This window comes from Procambarus clarkii, chromosome 63 (assembly GCF_040958095.1).
Source record: "Procambarus clarkii isolate CNS0578487 chromosome 63, FALCON_Pclarkii_2.0, whole genome shotgun sequence".
Taxonomy (NCBI): Eukaryota; Metazoa; Arthropoda; class Malacostraca; order Decapoda; family Cambaridae; genus Procambarus; species Procambarus clarkii.
The window spans coordinates 24,203,439-24,220,226 of NC_091212.1; the positions used below are offsets into that span (position 1 = coordinate 24,203,439).

The 16,788-nt window shown below is 49.5% G+C and overlaps 1 protein-coding gene across 1 annotated transcript in view; it reads left to right on the forward strand.

The window, feature by feature from the left end:
• The window catches only part of LOC138354555 (uro-adherence factor A-like), a 33,096-nt gene extending 16,640 nt beyond the window's left edge, over window positions 1-16,456 (forward strand). The window contains exon 3 of the mRNA XM_069308922.1: window positions 15,406-16,456. Coding sequence (XP_069165023.1) covers window positions 15,406-16,456 — 1,051 coding nt within the window. The remainder of the gene's footprint in view (window positions 1-15,405) is intronic.
• Window positions 16,457-16,788: the final 332 nt, after the last annotated feature.

Genomic DNA, 16,788 nt, shown 5'->3' on the forward strand with positions numbered 1-16,788 from the left:
GATGTGTGTCTATGTATGTATTAACACGATGTACTGAACGGGGGGAGAATAGCTTGAGCTACCTCATTCCTTCGTGTGTATTTTACCTCAATAAACTTATTTCAATTTCAATTTCAATTTCTGGCAATCCAAAAATATGCAGTCTGCCAACCCCTCTATTTCTTGCCTAATTATTGTCGTCTGTCATAGAACTCAATTAATCCTGTGACTCCTAATAGAATTCAATTAAAATATTAATAAATAAAAAAATTATTTGCATTAAATCAATAAATCAATTTATTATTATCAAATCAATTAGTAATAAATCCGATTACCCTCTAAACACTATGTTAGTATGCTAAAATACATAATAATAAACATATTTAGCTTTTAGGATAAATTAGGAAATCTCACATTAATATCAAAAGTGTTTAAGAGAGAGATGGTAACCTACCCGGGCACTGAGCGCCAGTTGGTGGCAAAGTGACGTGACCACGGTCACGGGGTGCAAGAGGGGGGAGTAACCACGGTCAGGGGGTGCAAGAGGGGGGAGTAACCACGGTCACGGGGTGCAAGAGGGGGGAGTAACCACGGTCAGGGGGTGCAAGAGGGGGGAGTAACCACGGTCAGGGGGTGCAAGAGGGGGGAGTAACCACGGTCAGGGGGTGCAAGAGGGGGGAGTAACCACAGTCAGGGGGTGCAAGAGGGGGGAGTAACCACGGTCACGGGGTGCAAGAGGGGGGAGTAACCACGGTCACGGGGTGCAAGAGGGGGGAGTAACCACGGTCAGGGGGTGCAAGAGGGGGGAGTAACCACGGTCAGGGGGTGCAAGAGGGGGGAGTAACCACGGTCAGGGGGTGCAAGAGGGGGGAGTAACCACGGTCAGGGTGTGCAAGAGGGGGGAGTAACCACGGTCAGGGGGTGCAAGAGGGGGGAGTAACCACGGTCAGGGGGGTGCAAGAGGGGGGGAGTAACCACAGTCAGGGGGTGCAAGAGGGGGGGAGTAACCACAGTCAGGGGGTGCAAGAGAGGGGGGAGTAACCACGGTCAGGGGGTGCAAGAGAGGGGGGAGTAACCACGGTCAGGGGGTGCAAGAGGCGGGAGTAACCACGGTCAGGGTGTGCAAGAGGGGGAGTAACCACAGTCAGGGGGTGCAAGAGGGGGGAGTAACCATGGTCAGTGGGGTGCAAGAGGGGGGAGTAACCACAGTCAGGGGGTGCAAGAGGGTGGGAGTAACCACAGTCAGGGGGTGCAAGAGGGGGGAGTAACCACAGTCAGGGGGTGCAAGAGGGGGAGTAACCACGGTCAGGGGGTGCAAGAGGAGGAGTAACCACGGTCAGGGGGTGCAAGAGGGGGGGGAGTAACCACGGTCAGGGGGTGCAAGAGGGGAAAGTAACCACGGTCAGGGGGCGCAAGAGGGGGGGATTAACCACGGTCAGGGGGTGCAAGAGGGGGGGGGAGTAACCACGGTCAGAGGGTGCAAGAGGGGGGAGTAACCACGGTCAGGGGGTGCAAGAGGGGGGGAGTAACCACAGTCAGGGGGTGCAAGAGGGGGGGGGTAACCACGGACAGGGGGTGCAAGAGGTGGGGGGGAGTAACCACGGTCAGGGGGTGCAGAGGGGGAGGAGTAACCACGGTCAGGGGGTGCAAGAGGAGGGAGTAAACACGGTCAGGGGGTGCAAGAGGGGGGGTGTAACCACGGTCAGGGGGTGCAAGAGGGGGGGGAGTAACCATGGTCAGGGGGTGCAAGAGGGGGGGGAGTAACCATGGTCAGGGGGTGCAAGAGGGGGGGGGAGTAACCACAGTCAGGGGGTGCAAGAGGGGGGAGTAACCATGGTCAGGGGGTGCAAGAGTGGGGAGTAACCACGGTCAGGGGGTGCAAGAGGGGGGAGTAACCACGGTCAGGGGGTGCAAGAATGGGGGGGGGAGTAACCACGGTCAGGGGTTGCAATAGGGGGGGGAGTAACCACGGTTAGGGAGTGCAAGAGGGGGGAGTAACCACGGTCAGGGGGTGCAAGAGGGGGGGGGGAAGTAACCATGGTCAGGGGGGTGCAAGAGGGGGGGGGGAGTAACCACGGTCAGGAGGTGCAAGAGGGGGGAGTAACCACGGTCAGGGGGTGCAAGAGGGGGGAGTAACCACGGTCAGGGGGTGCAAGAGGGGGGAGTAACCACAGTCAGGGGGTGCAAGAGGGGGGGGGAGTAACCACGGTAAGGGGGTGCAAGAGGGGGGGAGTAACCACGGTAAGGGGGGGGGGAGTAACCACGGTAAGGGGGGGGGGAGGGACAAGCGAGCTCATCTAGTCAAGAGGTATTAAGTGGACTACTGCAAGACCAAGTTTGCACTAACACAAGATGAACTCCTCCTCCTCCTCTTCCTCTTCCTCCTCCTTCTCCTCCTCTTCCTCCTGACTCTTCCCAACAGAAGCAATTCATCTTCTGTAACCTCTTCATTACAGAGGATTAAATTAAAGGATCTTCCAAGTTGTCCAGACACTTCTCTTCCCTCTGTCTCCTTTCCCTTCCCTTTTGCTCTATTTCTATCACTTCCCCATCTCTGCACGCCTTCCTCCCATTCCTTACTGCTGTTCCAGCCATTTCTGTCTCTCTCTCTCTCCTTCTTCTCACTCCTTCCGATTGCTTTCTGCCTCCCCCTTCCTCCACTGATCTCCCTCCTCCCATCTCCTCAGCCTTGGTAATGGGTTTCAGTGAGGCGGCCGTCTCTGAACGCCTAGCTCTCTCCTCATCACTTTATACATGGGGGAGAATGAGTAAATTGGTGGTAGTGGTGGTGGTAGTGGTGGTGGTAGTGGTGGTGGTAGTGGTGGTGGTGTGTGGTAGTGGTGGTGGTAGTGGTAGTGGTGGTGGTAGTGGTGGTGGTGTGTGGTAGTGGTGGTGTGTGGTAGTTGTAGTGGTAGTGATGGTGGTGATGTGTGGTAGTGATGGCAACGGGAAATTGTGGCGACGGTAAGAATGGATAAATTAGTGAAATTCGAATTGCTGAGAATGGTGGTAGTAACAATTGTGGTAGCTGTAGACATCCCCCCCCCCCGTGCTATCATACCCTTCTCGTGCCATTTACTGGCAAAAGAGGGCGCGTGAAGATAGCGGCTCCCCGGCTCCACCGCCTCCATTGTCTCCAATCAGCCAGAGACCGCAGCCAATTATCCAACTTCCGCCTCATCACTCACTCGCGAAATATGGACCCGTAATCTGCTCACACTCGACAGGACCGCTCCTGTTGAGGCTTCCAGTCTTACGCTTCCTCCAGCCTGTGTACAGGTACCCTCCACTGGAACCTGGTGAGTCTCCACCACCTTACCAATCCCCGAGGCTCCGGCACACTCCACGGGAATATGCCTTAAAGACGTGCGTTTTTGTATCTCTTATTTTGCCCGTTATGGGAGGAAAGAGAACGGGATGCGCAGTGTGGTCTACAGGTCGTGTACAGTGAGGTCTACAGGTCGTGTGTAGTGAGATCTACAGGTCGTGTGTAGTGAGATCTACAGGTCGTGTGCAGTGAGGTCTACAGGTCGTGTACAGTGAGGTCTACAGGTCGTGTGTAGTGAGATCTACAGGTCGTGTGTAGTGAGATCTACAGGTCGTGTGTAGTGAGATCTACAGGTCGTGTGTAGTGAGATCTACAGGTCGTGTGCAGTGAGGTCTACCGGTCGTGTACAGTGAGGTCTACAGGTCGTGTGTAGTGAGATCTACAGGTCGTGTGTAGTGAGGTCTACAGGTCGTGTACAGTGAGGTCTACAGGTCGTGTGTAGTGAGATCTACAGGTCGTGTGCAGTGAGGTCTACCGGTCGTGTACAGTGAGGTCTACAGGTCGTGTGTAGTGAGATCTACAGGTCGTGCACAGTGAGGTCTACAGGTCGTGTACAGTGAGGTCTACAGGTCGTGTGTAGTGAGGTCTACAGGTCGTGTACAGTGAGGTCTACAGGTCGCACGACACTAAAGTAGTAGGCGCCACGCTTGTATTCACTATCGCTGGAGTCACGGTGAGAGTTTATGGCGGCCTGGGAGAGGACGAGGAGGGAGAGGAGTAGAATGGTGGAAGATGAGGGGCGAGAGGAAAAGGAAAGGGAGAAAGGTGGAAAAAGAGAAGGGAAAAAGGAGAGGGTAGATTAATATGTAGTGAGCAGACCTATAGTAAGCCTACCAACAGCCAAAGCTGTGATAGGGAAGAGGTAATAGAGAGGGTGTAGAAATGGGGGAAAATGGAACGTAGCGGAGAAGACAGAGATGGATGAGGATGAAGAGGACAAAGGTGAAAGGAATGGGAAGGGAGGGAGGGAGGGAGGGGTGGAAAGGGAAAGTGTTTGTCAGTGTATTCCTATTCGTTCTTTCCATTTTCCTTCAAAATATCCTCTCCCTTTCTCCCCCCCCCTACCATCGTATCTCTTTTTCTTTTTCTTTTTTGAGATTCATGCTCTTTCATTTTCACATTTCTCAAATATCTCCCCACGAGGCTTTGGGGGCCTCGTAGCCTGGTGGATAGCGCGCAGGATTCGTAATTCTGTGCCGCGGGTTCGATTCCCGCACGAGGCAGAAACAAATGGGTAAAAGTTTCTTTCACCCTGAATGCCCCTGTTACCTAGCAGTAAATAGGTACCTGGGAGTTAGTCAGCTGGCTTCCTGGGGGTGGAGGCCTGGTCGAGGACCGGGCCGCGGGGACACTAAAGCCCCGAAATCATCTCAAGATAACCTCAAGATAAACCTTATTCCTCTCTTTGAGCTTCGGCCCACAACACTCCCTTCCCACGTGTCCCCCCTCCCTCCCATATCTAAAGGTCACCCCTCCCTTTATCTGAAAGTCATACCTTTCCCCCTTTCTCGATATGTAAGTCCTCTTCTCTCACCTGAAAGTAACTCCAATTCTCCCTGTATCAGAGAGTCACCACTCTCCCTCCTGGTCACCACTCTCCCTCCTGGTCACCACTCTCCCTCCTGGTCACCACTCTCCCTCCTGGTCCCCCCGGTGTCTCCCCCTCCCCCCTCCCTCTCTCTCACCACTCCTGAATATCGATTATCGCCAGATCTCTCACCTTCACACTCGCCACTATATCAAGCGACTTATGAACAAAAGAAACTACAAAAATCCTATATTTTCTGGAACAGACTTTCCAGTCTTAAAAATAAAACAAAACACAGGCCTGTCTCTTCGACAGAGGATCCCACACCTCCTGTCACCCGCCTCTGTCCAACCACTTCCCTCAGCCTAAACGCCAACACCGACCTGTTATTTACGTCACTATTTCCCTCACATGTGGAAAGTTATGACAGGCAAAGGTCTTCTTCAAATATCTGTGATTTATATGAGGATCCAGCTAATTCAATGGCCTTTACGCGCTGAAAAGACTAAAAGAACGGAGCGATACTTGGTATTATCGTTTCTCTAGATTCCTTCTGCTAGGCTACATTCCCTTTGCTGTGTGAGCCAATCCTGGTTCTCTGAGAGAAGTGCCATCTTCCCCGCTGATTGGTTCCGGTACTTTATCCTATCATACTGACTCCTGATTGGCTAAGAGAGTCATGTGACATCACAATCGAAGTGTCCACAATATCCTAGGAACCGCCATTTTGATAACACAAAGACGAACCAAGGAAATAGGAAAAAATCAATATATATACATCCAATAACATTCAATTACTAACCCAATATAATAGATTTGTTGGCTATTATTCTTGGGATATCGTTTGTAGGACTCTCAGGAAATTGTAAGAAGGGAAAAGGTATAATATAAAGGTTGTAATAAACGGAGAAAGTCAGAGAAACACAGCCATAAGAAAGAGATGGTCGCAAAGACAGAAAAAATGAAAAAGAAAATTATTAAGTTTGCTTCCATCCAATAATCATAACGTCAAAGTTTATACATTTTATTCTCTCTCTCTCTCTCTCTCTCTCTCTCTCTCTCTCTCTCTCTCTCTTCTCTCATTGAACTTGATCATTGTCTAGCTTTTGACCTCTCCCTCCTCTTCCTACAATTTATCAGCGACTTGTGTCTCCATTTTTTCAACATCTTTTAAATTATTGTACATTTATCCCAGCAAACGTTGTCTAACTCCGATTTTTCTTCAACCATTTCTCCTGTTCCGTCCGTCATTCCCTGTCTCTCATCGCCCTGCTCTATGTCTGCACTTCCTCACTGTTTCCCTTGGCTTACTACTGAAAGAGGCATTGTTATCGCTCTCAAAACAAATAATTTTTTTGTTAGTGTTTTAATTTCGTTCTAATTATTATTATTATTACAATTGTTGCTATTGTTGTTTTAATAAATAATATTTAATTCCGTCTTTATTATAATCTTTTTATCTTCATTTATTCACTGATCATTACGCTTGTCTGCTTCAATATTATTTTGTTCATCATTATATTATTGAAAAGTTCATACTACGAACTGCTTTTTTTTGGCTGATTTTTGTAACTTGTAGTTTTCCTTTTTTTTTCCTCCTGTTTAAAATCCTCTGATGATTGTTTGTGAGTCAAGGAGCACCAGTTGGGCTTCACCTCCAGCCACCAGGAACACGCTGCTTCAAGCACGATAGGGAGCCGGTCGGCCGAGCGGACAGCACGCTGGACTTGTGATCCTGTGGTCCTGGGTTTGATCCCAGGCGCCGGCGAGAAACAATGGGCAGAGTTTCTTTCACCCTATGCCCCTGTTACCTAGCAGTAAAATAGGTACCTGGGTGTTAGTCAGCTGTCACGGGCTGCTTCCTGGGGGTGGAGGCCTGGCCAAGGACCGGGCCGCGGGGACACTAAAAAGCCCCGAAATCATCTCAAGATAACCTCAAGATCTCAAGATAACGATTATCGCTTTACTATTTTAATAGGAATGAGATCGTAATAGTATTTTACAGTGTAATAGAGATTTTCTTACTGTGAATATTGCCCATTGTGAGTATTGTTTATCGTGGGTATCGTTCACTGTATCATTCATGAGATAACTGGCAGAACTATCATGGCGTCTAGCGGGTTGTTAAAGAAAGTATTGTTCCGTTCTTTATGTATTTCACTCAAGTTCAAGTTCAAGTATGTTTATTGAGACAAGAAAGAAATACATCTCAAAGGGATAGAGTTGCTGAGTGTATTTCACTCCTTTCTTTGTTAGCCTGCGTATGAGGCTTCCATGCTGATGGAGGTCTTTGAATTAGATTTTGAAGGTGTGAAAAAGTATTTTGGACGGTTTTTCTATCTCTTGGGTGACGTTCTGTTCCTAAGTAAATGAGACAAATTCTCTTGCCAATATGACATGTGTGTAAGGTATGTGGGACACACCTGCCTAGCTTGGGGGTGCCCCATAGTTAGAAGCAGATTCTGAAACAATGTAACTTGACGAGGACACAATCATAGAACACGATGAGCATCGCATGATACACGTCAGAGACCTATGGCTTTAACTGTTTAGAAGAAGAAATATTGCCGGAATCTCAGCCAGCTACACTCTCAGTCAGCTACACTCTCAGTCAGCTACACTCTCAGTCAGCTACACTCTCAGTCAGCTACACTCTCAGTCAGCTACACTCTCAGTCAGCTACACTCTCAGCCAGCTACACTCTCAATCAGCTACACTCTCAGTCAGCTACACTCTCAGTCAGCTACACTTTCAGCCAGCTACACTCTCAGTCAGCTTACACTCTCAGCCAGCTACACTCTCAGTCAGCTTACACTCTCAGTCAGCTACACTCTCAGCCAGCTACACTCTCAGTCAGCTACACTCTCAGTCAGCTACACTCTCAGTCAGCTACACTCTCAGTCAGCTACACTCTCAGTCAGCTTATACTCTCAGTCAGCTACACTCTCAGTCAGCTACACTCTCAGTCAGCTACACTCTCAGTCAGCTACACTCTCAGTCAGCTACACTCTCAGTCAGCTACACTCTCAGTCAGCTACACTCTCAGTCAGCTACACTCTCAGCCAGCTACACTCTCAGCCAGCTACACTCTCAGCCAGCTACACTCTCAGTCAGCTACACTCTCAGTCAGCTACACTCTCAGTCAGCTACACTCTCAGTCAGCTACACTTTCAGCCAGCTACACTTTCAGCCAGCTACATTCTCAGTCAGCTTACACTCTCACTCAGCTTACACTCTCAGTCAGCTACACACTCAGCCAACTACGCTCTCAGTCAGCTACACTCTCAGTCAGCTACACTCTCAGTCAGCTACACTCTCAGTCAGCTACACTCTCAGTCAGCTACACTCTCAGTCAGCTACACTCTCAGTCAGCTACACTCTCAGTCAGCTACACTCTCAGCCAGCTACACTCTCAGTCAGCTACACTCTCAGCCAGCTACACTCTCAGCCAGCTACACTCTCAGTCAGCTACACTCTCAGTCAGCTACACTCTCAGTCAGCTACACTCTCAGCCAGCTACACTCTCAGCCAGCTACACTCTCAGCCAGCTACACTCTCAGTCAGCTACACTCTCAGTCAGCTACACTTTCAGTCAGCTACACTCTCAGCCAGCTACACTCTCAGTCAGCTTACACTCTCAGCCAGCTACACTCTCATTCAGCTACACTCTCAGTCAGCTACACTTTCAGTCAGCTACACTCTCAGTCAGCTTACACTCTCAGTCAGCTACACTCTCAGTCAGCTACACTCTCAGTCAGCTACACTCTCAGTCAGCTACACTCTCAGCCAGCTACGCTCTCAGTCAGCTACACTCTCAGCCAGCTACACTCTCAGTCAGCTACACTCTCAGTCAGCTACACTCTCAGTCAGCTACACTCTCAGTCAGCTACACTCTCAGTCAGCTACACTCTCAGTCAGCTTACACTCTCAGTCAGCTACACTCTCAGTCAGCTACACTCTCAGTCAGCTACACTCTCAGTCAGCTACACTCTCAGTCAGCTTACACTCTCAGTCAGCTACACTCTCAGTCAGCTACACTCTCAGTCAGCTTACACTCTCAGTCAGCTACACTCTCAGTCAGCTACACTCTCAGTCAGCTACACTCTCAGTCAGCTTACACTCTCAGTCAGCTACACTCTCAGTCAGCTACACTCTCAGTCAGCTACACTCTCAGTCAGCTACACTCTCAGTCAGCTTACACTCTCAGTCAGCTACACTCTCAGTCAGCTACACTCTCAGTCAGCTTACACTCTCAGTCAGCTACACTCTCAGTCAGCTACACTCTCAGTCAGCTACACTCTCAGCCAGCTACGCTCTCAGTCAGCTACACTCTCAGCCAGCTACACTCTCAGTCAGCTACACTCTCAGTCAGCTACACTCTCAGTCAGCTACACTCTCAGTCAGCTACACTCTCAGTCAGCTTACACTCTCAGTCAGCTACACTCTCAGTCAGCTACACTCTCAGTCAGCTTACACTCTCAGTCAGCTACACTCTCAGTCAGCTACACTCTCAGTCAGCTACACTCTCAGTCAGCTACACTCTCAGCCAGCTACACTCTCAGCCAGCTACACTCTCAGCCAGCTACACTCTCAGCCAGCTACACTCTCAGCCAGCTACACTCTCAGTCAGCTACACTCTCAGTCAGCTACACTCTCAGTCAGCTACACTCTCAGTCAGCTACACTTTCAGCCAGCTACACTGTCACTCAGCTTACACTCTCAGTCAGCTACACACTCAGCCAGCTACACTCTCAGTCAGCTACACTCTCAGCCAGCTACACTCTCAGTCAGCTACACTCTCAGTCAGCTACACTCTCACTCAGCTTACACTCTCAGTCAGCTACACTCTCAGTCAGCTACACTTACTTTTTTTTTGCAGGGATATTCCTGCGCGGGCCCTAAGCCTCTGGCTGGCCCACTAAGTGTTGCTTGTTTCTGTTTTACCTAGGCGGAGTGTGAGTATTTATGACTCGTATGGTCGCTTCAGTAAGATTTTGTCCCATGTGTTTAACAACTTCTGCTCTGTTGAATCTAAGTTGAAATCTTATTGGGTTTGTAACTGTGCACTGTGTTAGATAATGTTCCAGTGGTCTGTCGGACATTTCTCCACAGTGTTGACATTTCCTCCCACCTTCCGGAACCTGTAAGCCCATTTCCCAAGCACATGGGTATCCAAGCCTGATGCGATGTAAGTGTACTTCTGTTGTTCTACTGCTCCCCACTCTGACTTTATTGAATCCATGGTTCAATCAGGAATGTAAGGTAGCGAAGCAATTGAGTACAAGAACACGGAGAAACTACAGGAATAACAGAACACCAGAGAGCAGGGAGAGGTACCAGAGGGCCAGAAATGAGTACCTCAGAGTGAGGAGAGAAGCAGAGAGACAGTATGAAAATAACATCGCGAGTAAAGCTAAGATCCAATATTACTGTTCCACAGCCACATCAGGAGGAAAACAGAAATGAAGGAACAAGTGATGAAACTGAGAAAAGGGGAGAACAGATACACAGAGAATGGCAAGGTGTGTGAAGAACTCAACAAGAGATTCCAAGAGGTCTTCACAACAGAACAAGGAGAAGCCCCAGCACTAAACGAGGAGGCAAACCAAGCAACCTTGGAGGAATTTGACCTCACCAGTGATGAGGTCAAAAGGAATCTGTTGGAGCTGAATGTGACAAAGGCTGTTGGGCCTGACAGAATCTCTCCGTGGATACTTAAAGAAGGTGCAGAAACACTAAGTGTGCCACTCTCTATGGTGTATAACAGATCACTGGAAAGAGGAGACCTACCGGAAAGCTGGAAGACAGCTAATGTAGTCCCAATATACAAAAAGGTTGAAAGGCAAGAGGCACTGAACTACAGGCCAATTTCCTTAACTTGTATACCATGCAAGGTGATGGAGAACGTCGTGAGGAAAAGGCTCGTAGAGAATCTGGAGGGAAATAACTTTGTAACACACCACCAGCATTGGTTCTATAACCGTTCTATAATAACATAGAATTCTATAACCAACAAAAATTAGGGAAGAAAGAGAAGGGTGGGGCAAAATGCATTTTCTTAGACTGTCAGAAAGCCTTTGACACAGTATTCCATAACAGGCTATTACAAAAGTTAAAGCAACAGGCAGGAGTAAAAGGTAAGGTGCTCCAGTGGTCTAGGGAGTATCTAAGCAACAGAAATCAGCGAGTAACTGTAAGGGGGGGGACATCAGAGTGGCGAGTTATCACCAGCGGAGTCCCACAAGACTCTGTACTTGGTCCCATCCTGTTTCTAATATATATAAACGATCTTCCAGAGGGTATAGATTCATTCCTCTCAATGTTTGCTGATGCTGCAAACATTATGAGAAGAATCAAGATGGATGAAGATAGACAGAGACTACAGGACGACCTGGACAAACTGGAGGAATGGTCTAGAAAATGGCTGCTAAAGTTACACTCAGGAAAGTGTAAAGTAATGAAATTAATTGAAGGGAGCAGGAGGCTGAACACAAGGTACCATCTGGGAGGTGAAATCCTGCAAGAGTCTAGTAGAAAGAAAGATCTGGGGGGTTGATATCACACCGAATCTGTCCCCAAAGGCCCACATCAAAAGGATATCATCAGCGGCATATGCTAAATTGGCCAACATAAGAACTGCCTTTAGAAACTTGTGTAAGGAATCGTTCAGGACTCTGTATACCGCTTATGTCAGACCAATCCTGGAATATGCAGCTCCAGCCTGGAGTCCATACTTAGTTAAACACAAGACAAGGTTAGAGAAGATTCAGAGGTATGCCACCAGACTCGTCTCGGAACTGAGAGGTATGAGCTACGAGGAAAGATTAAGGAAGCTAAACCTCACGTCCCAGGAAAACAGAAGAGTAAGGGGGAGACATGATGACCACCTACAAAACTCGTAGGGAAAATGACAAGGTGGACAAAGACAAACTCTTTAGCGCGGGTGGGACACGAGCAAGAGGACACAGGTGGAAACTTAGTAACCAAATGAGCCACAGAGACATTAGAAAGAATTTTTCAGTGTCAGAGTAGTTAACAGATAAAATGCATTAGGCAGTGATGTGGAGGAGGCTGACTCCATACACAGATTAAAATGTAGATATGATAGAGCCCAATAGGCTCAGGAATCTGTACACCAGTTGATTGACGGTTGAGAGGCGGGACCAAATAGACAAAGCTCAACCCCCCAAGCACAACTAGGTGAGTACAACTAGGTGAGTACTTTCAGTCAGCAACACTCTCAGCCAGCCACACTCTCAGCCAACTACACTCTCAGCCAACTACACTCTCAGCCAGCTACACTCTCAGCCAGCCACACTCTCAGCCAGCTACACTCTCAGTCAACTACACTCCCATTTAGCCACACACTCTGCCAGCTACACTCTCAGCCAGCTACACTCTCATCCAGCTACACTCTCATCCAGCTACACTCTCAGCCAGCTACACTCTCAGCCAGCTACACTCTCATCCAGCTACACTCTCAGCCAGCTACACTCTCAGCCAGCTACACTCTCAGCCAGCTACACTCTCAGCCAGCTACACTCTCAGTCAGCTACACTCTCAGCCAGCTACATTTTCAGTCAGATACACTCTCAGCCAGCTACACTCTCAGCCAGCTACACTCTCAGACAACTACACTCTCAGAACTACACTTTCAGCCAGCTACACTCTCAACAGCTACACTCTCATCCAGCTACACTCTCAGTCAGATACACTCTCAGCCAACTACACTCTCAGCCAACTACACTCTCAGCCAACTACACTCTCAGCCAACTTCACTCTCAGCCAGCTACCCTCTCTGTCAGATACACTTTCAGCCAACAACGCTCTCAGTCAAATACACTCTTAGCCAGCTACACTCTCAGCCAACTACAATCTCAGCCAGCTACAGTCTCAGCCAGCTACACTCTCAGCCAGCTACAATCTCAGCCAGCTACACCCTTAGCCAGCTACACTCTCAGCTAGCTACACTCTCAGCCAGCTACACTCTCTGCCAGCTACACTCTCAGCCAAATACACTCTCAGCCAGCTACACTCTCAGCCAGCTACACTCTCAGCCAGCTACACTCTCAGCCAACTACACTCTCAGCCAACTACACTCTCAGCCAACTACACTCTCAGCCAGCTACACTCTCAGCCAGCTACACTCTCATCCAGCTACACTCTCAGTCAGCTACACTCTCAGCCAGCTACACTCTCAACCAGCTACACTCTCAACCAGCCAGTTTCACTTTCAGCCAACTACACTCTCAGCCAACTACATTCTCAGCCAGCTACACTCACTCTCAGCCAGCTACACTTTCAGCCAACTACACTCTCAGCCAGCTACACTCTCAGCCAGCTACACTCTCAGCCAGCTACACTCTCAGCCAGCTACACTCTCAGCCAACTACACTCTCAGCCAACTACACTCAGTCAACTACACTCTCAGTCAACTACACTCTCAGTCAACTACACTCTCAGTCAACTACACTCTCAGTCAGCAACACTCTCAGCCAGCCACACTCTCAGCCAACTACACTCTCAGCCAACTACACTCTCAGCCAGCTACACTCTCAGCCAGCCACACTCTCAGCCAGCTACACTCTCAGTCAACTACACTCCCATTTAGCCACACACTCTGCCAGCTACACTCTCAGCCAGCTACACTCTCATCCAGCTACACTCTCATCCAGCTACACTCTCAGCCAGCTACACTCTCAGCCAGCTACACTCTCATCCAGCTACACTCTCAGCCAGCTACACTCTCAGCCAGCTACACTCTCAGCCAGCTACACTCTCAGCCAGCTACACTCTCAGTCAGCTACACTCTCAGCCAGCTACATTTTCAGTCAGATACACTCTCAGATACACTCTCAGCCAGCTACACTCTCAGCCAGCTACACTCTCAGACAACTACACTCTCAGAACTACACTTTCAGCCAGCTACACTCTCAACAGCTACACTCTCATCCAGCTACACTCTCAGTCAGATACACTCTCAGCCAACTACACTCTCAGCCAACTACACTCTCAGCCAACTACACTCTCAGCCAACTTCACTCTCAGCCAGCTACCCTCTCTGTCAGATACACTTTCAGCCAACAACGCTCTCAGTCAAATACACTCTTAGCCAGCTACACTCTCAGCCAACTACAATCTCAGCCAGCTACAGTCTCAGCCAGCTACACTCTCAGCCAGCTACAATCTCAGCCAGCTACACCCTTAGCCAGCTACACTCTCAGCTAGCTACACTCTCAGCCAGCTACACTCTCTGCCAGCTACACTCTCAGCCAAATACACTCTCAGCCAGCTACACTCTCAGCCAGCTACACTCTCAGCCAGCTACACTCTCAGCCAACTACACTCTCAGCCAACTACACTCTCAGCCAACTACACTCTCAGCCAACTACACTCTCAGCCAGCTACACTCTCAGCCAGCTACACTCTCATCCAGCTACACTCTCAGCCAGCTACACTCTCAGCCAGCTACACTCTCAACCAGCTACACTCTCAACCAGCCAGTTTCACTTTCAGCCAACTACACTCTCAGCCAACTACATTCTCAGCCAGCTACACTCACTCTCAGCCAGCTACACTTTCAGCCAACTACACTCTCAGCCAGCTACACTCTCAGCCAGCTACACTCTCAGCCAGCTACACTCTCAGCCAGCTACACTCTCAGCCAACTACACTCTCAGCCAACTACACTCAGTCAACTACACTCTCAGTCAACTACACTCTCAGTCAACTACACTCTCAGTCAGCTACACTCTCAGCCAGCTACACTCTCAGACAACTACACTCTCAGCCAGCTACACTCTCAGCCATCTACACTCTCAGCCATCTACACTCTCAGCCATCTACACTCTCAGCCAACTACACTCTCAACCAGCCACACTCTCAGACAGCTACACTCTCAGCCAGCTATACTCTCAGCTAGCTACACTCTCAGCCAGCTACACTTTCAGCCAGCTACACTCTCTACCAACTACACTCTCAGTCAACTACACTCTCAGCCAGCAACACTCTCAGCCAGCCACACTCTCAGCCAACTTCACTCTCAGCCAACTTCACTCTCAGCCAACTTCACTCTCAGCCAGCTACACTCTCAGCCAGCTACCCTCTCTGCCAGATACACTTTCAGCCAACAACGCTCTCAGTCAAATACACTCTTAGCCAGCTACACTCTCAGCCAACTACAATCTCAGCCAGCTACAGTCTCAGCCAGCTACACTCTCTGCCAGCTACACTCTCAGCCAACTACACTCTCATCCAGCTACACTCTCAGCCAGCTACACTCTCAGCCAGCTACACTCTCAGCCAGCTACACTCTCAGCCAGCTACACTCTTAGCCAACTACACTCTCAGCCAGCTACACTCTCAGCCAGCTACACTCTCAGCCAGCTACACTCTCATCCAGCTACACTCTCAGCCAGCTACACTCTCAGCCAGCTACACTCTCAGCCAGCTACACTCTCATCCAGCTACACTCTCAGCCAGCTACACTCTCAGCCAGCTACACTCTCAGCCAGCTACACTCTCAGCCAGCTACATTTTCAGTCAGATACACTCTCAGATACACTCTCAGATACACTCACAGCCAGCTACACTCTCAGCCAGCTACACTCTCAGCCAACTACACTCTAAGAACTACACTTTCAGCCAGCAACAATCTCAGCCAGCTACACTCTCAACAGCTACACTCTCACCCAGCTACACTCTCACCCAGCTACACTCTCAACCAGCTACACTCTCATCCAGCTACACTCTCATCCAGCTACACTCTCATCCAGCTACACTCTCAGCCAGCTACACTCTCAGCCTACTACACTCTCAGCCAGCAACACTCTCACCGAACTACACTCTCAGCCAGCTACACTCTCAGTCAAATACACTCTCAGCCAGCTACACTCTCAGCCAGCTACACTCTCAGCCAGCTACACTCTCAACCAGCTACACTCACTCTCAGCCAGCTTCACTTTCAGCCAACTACACTCTCAGCCAACGACACTCTCAGCCAACTACATTCTCAGCCAGCTACACTCACTCTCAGCCAGCTACACTTTCAGCCAACTACACTCTCAGCCAGCTACACTCTCAGCCAGCTACACTCTCAGCCAGCTACACTCTCAGCCAACTACACTCTCAGCCAACTACACTCTCAGCCAACTACACTCTCAGCCAACTACACTCAGTCAACTACACTCAGTCAACTACACTCTGTCAACTACACTCTCAGTCAACTACACTCTCAGTCAGCTACACTCTCAGCCAGCTACACTCTCAGACAACTACACTCTCAGCCAGCTACACTCTCAGCCATCTACACTCTCAGCCAACTACACTCTCAACCAGACACACTCTCAGACAGCTACACTCTCAGCCAGCTATACTCTCAGCTAGCTACACTCTCAGCCAGCTACACTTTCAGCCAGCTACACTCTCTACCAACTACACTCTCAGTCAACTACACTCTCAGCCAGCTACACTCTCAGCCAGCCACACTCTCAGCCAACTTCACTCTCAGCCAACTTCACTCTCAGCCAACTTCACTCTCAGCCAGCTACACTCTCAGCCAGCTACCCTCTCTGCCAGATACACTTTCAGCCAACAACGCTCTCAGTCAAATACACTCTTAGCCAGCTACACTCTCAGCCAACTACAATCTCAGCCAGCTACAGTCTCAGCCAGCTACACTCTCAGCCAGCAACACTCTCTGCCAGCTACACTCAGCCAACTACACTCTCATCCAGCTACACTCTCAGCCAGCTACACTCTCAGCCAGCTACACTCTTAGCCAGCTACACTCTCAGCCAGCTACACTCTCAGCCAGCTACACTCTCATCCAGCTACACTCTCAGCCAGCTACACTCTCATCCAGCTACACTCTCAGCCAGCTACACTCTCAGCCAACTACACTCTCAGCCAACTACACTCTCAGAACTACACTTTCAGCCAGCTACAATCTCAG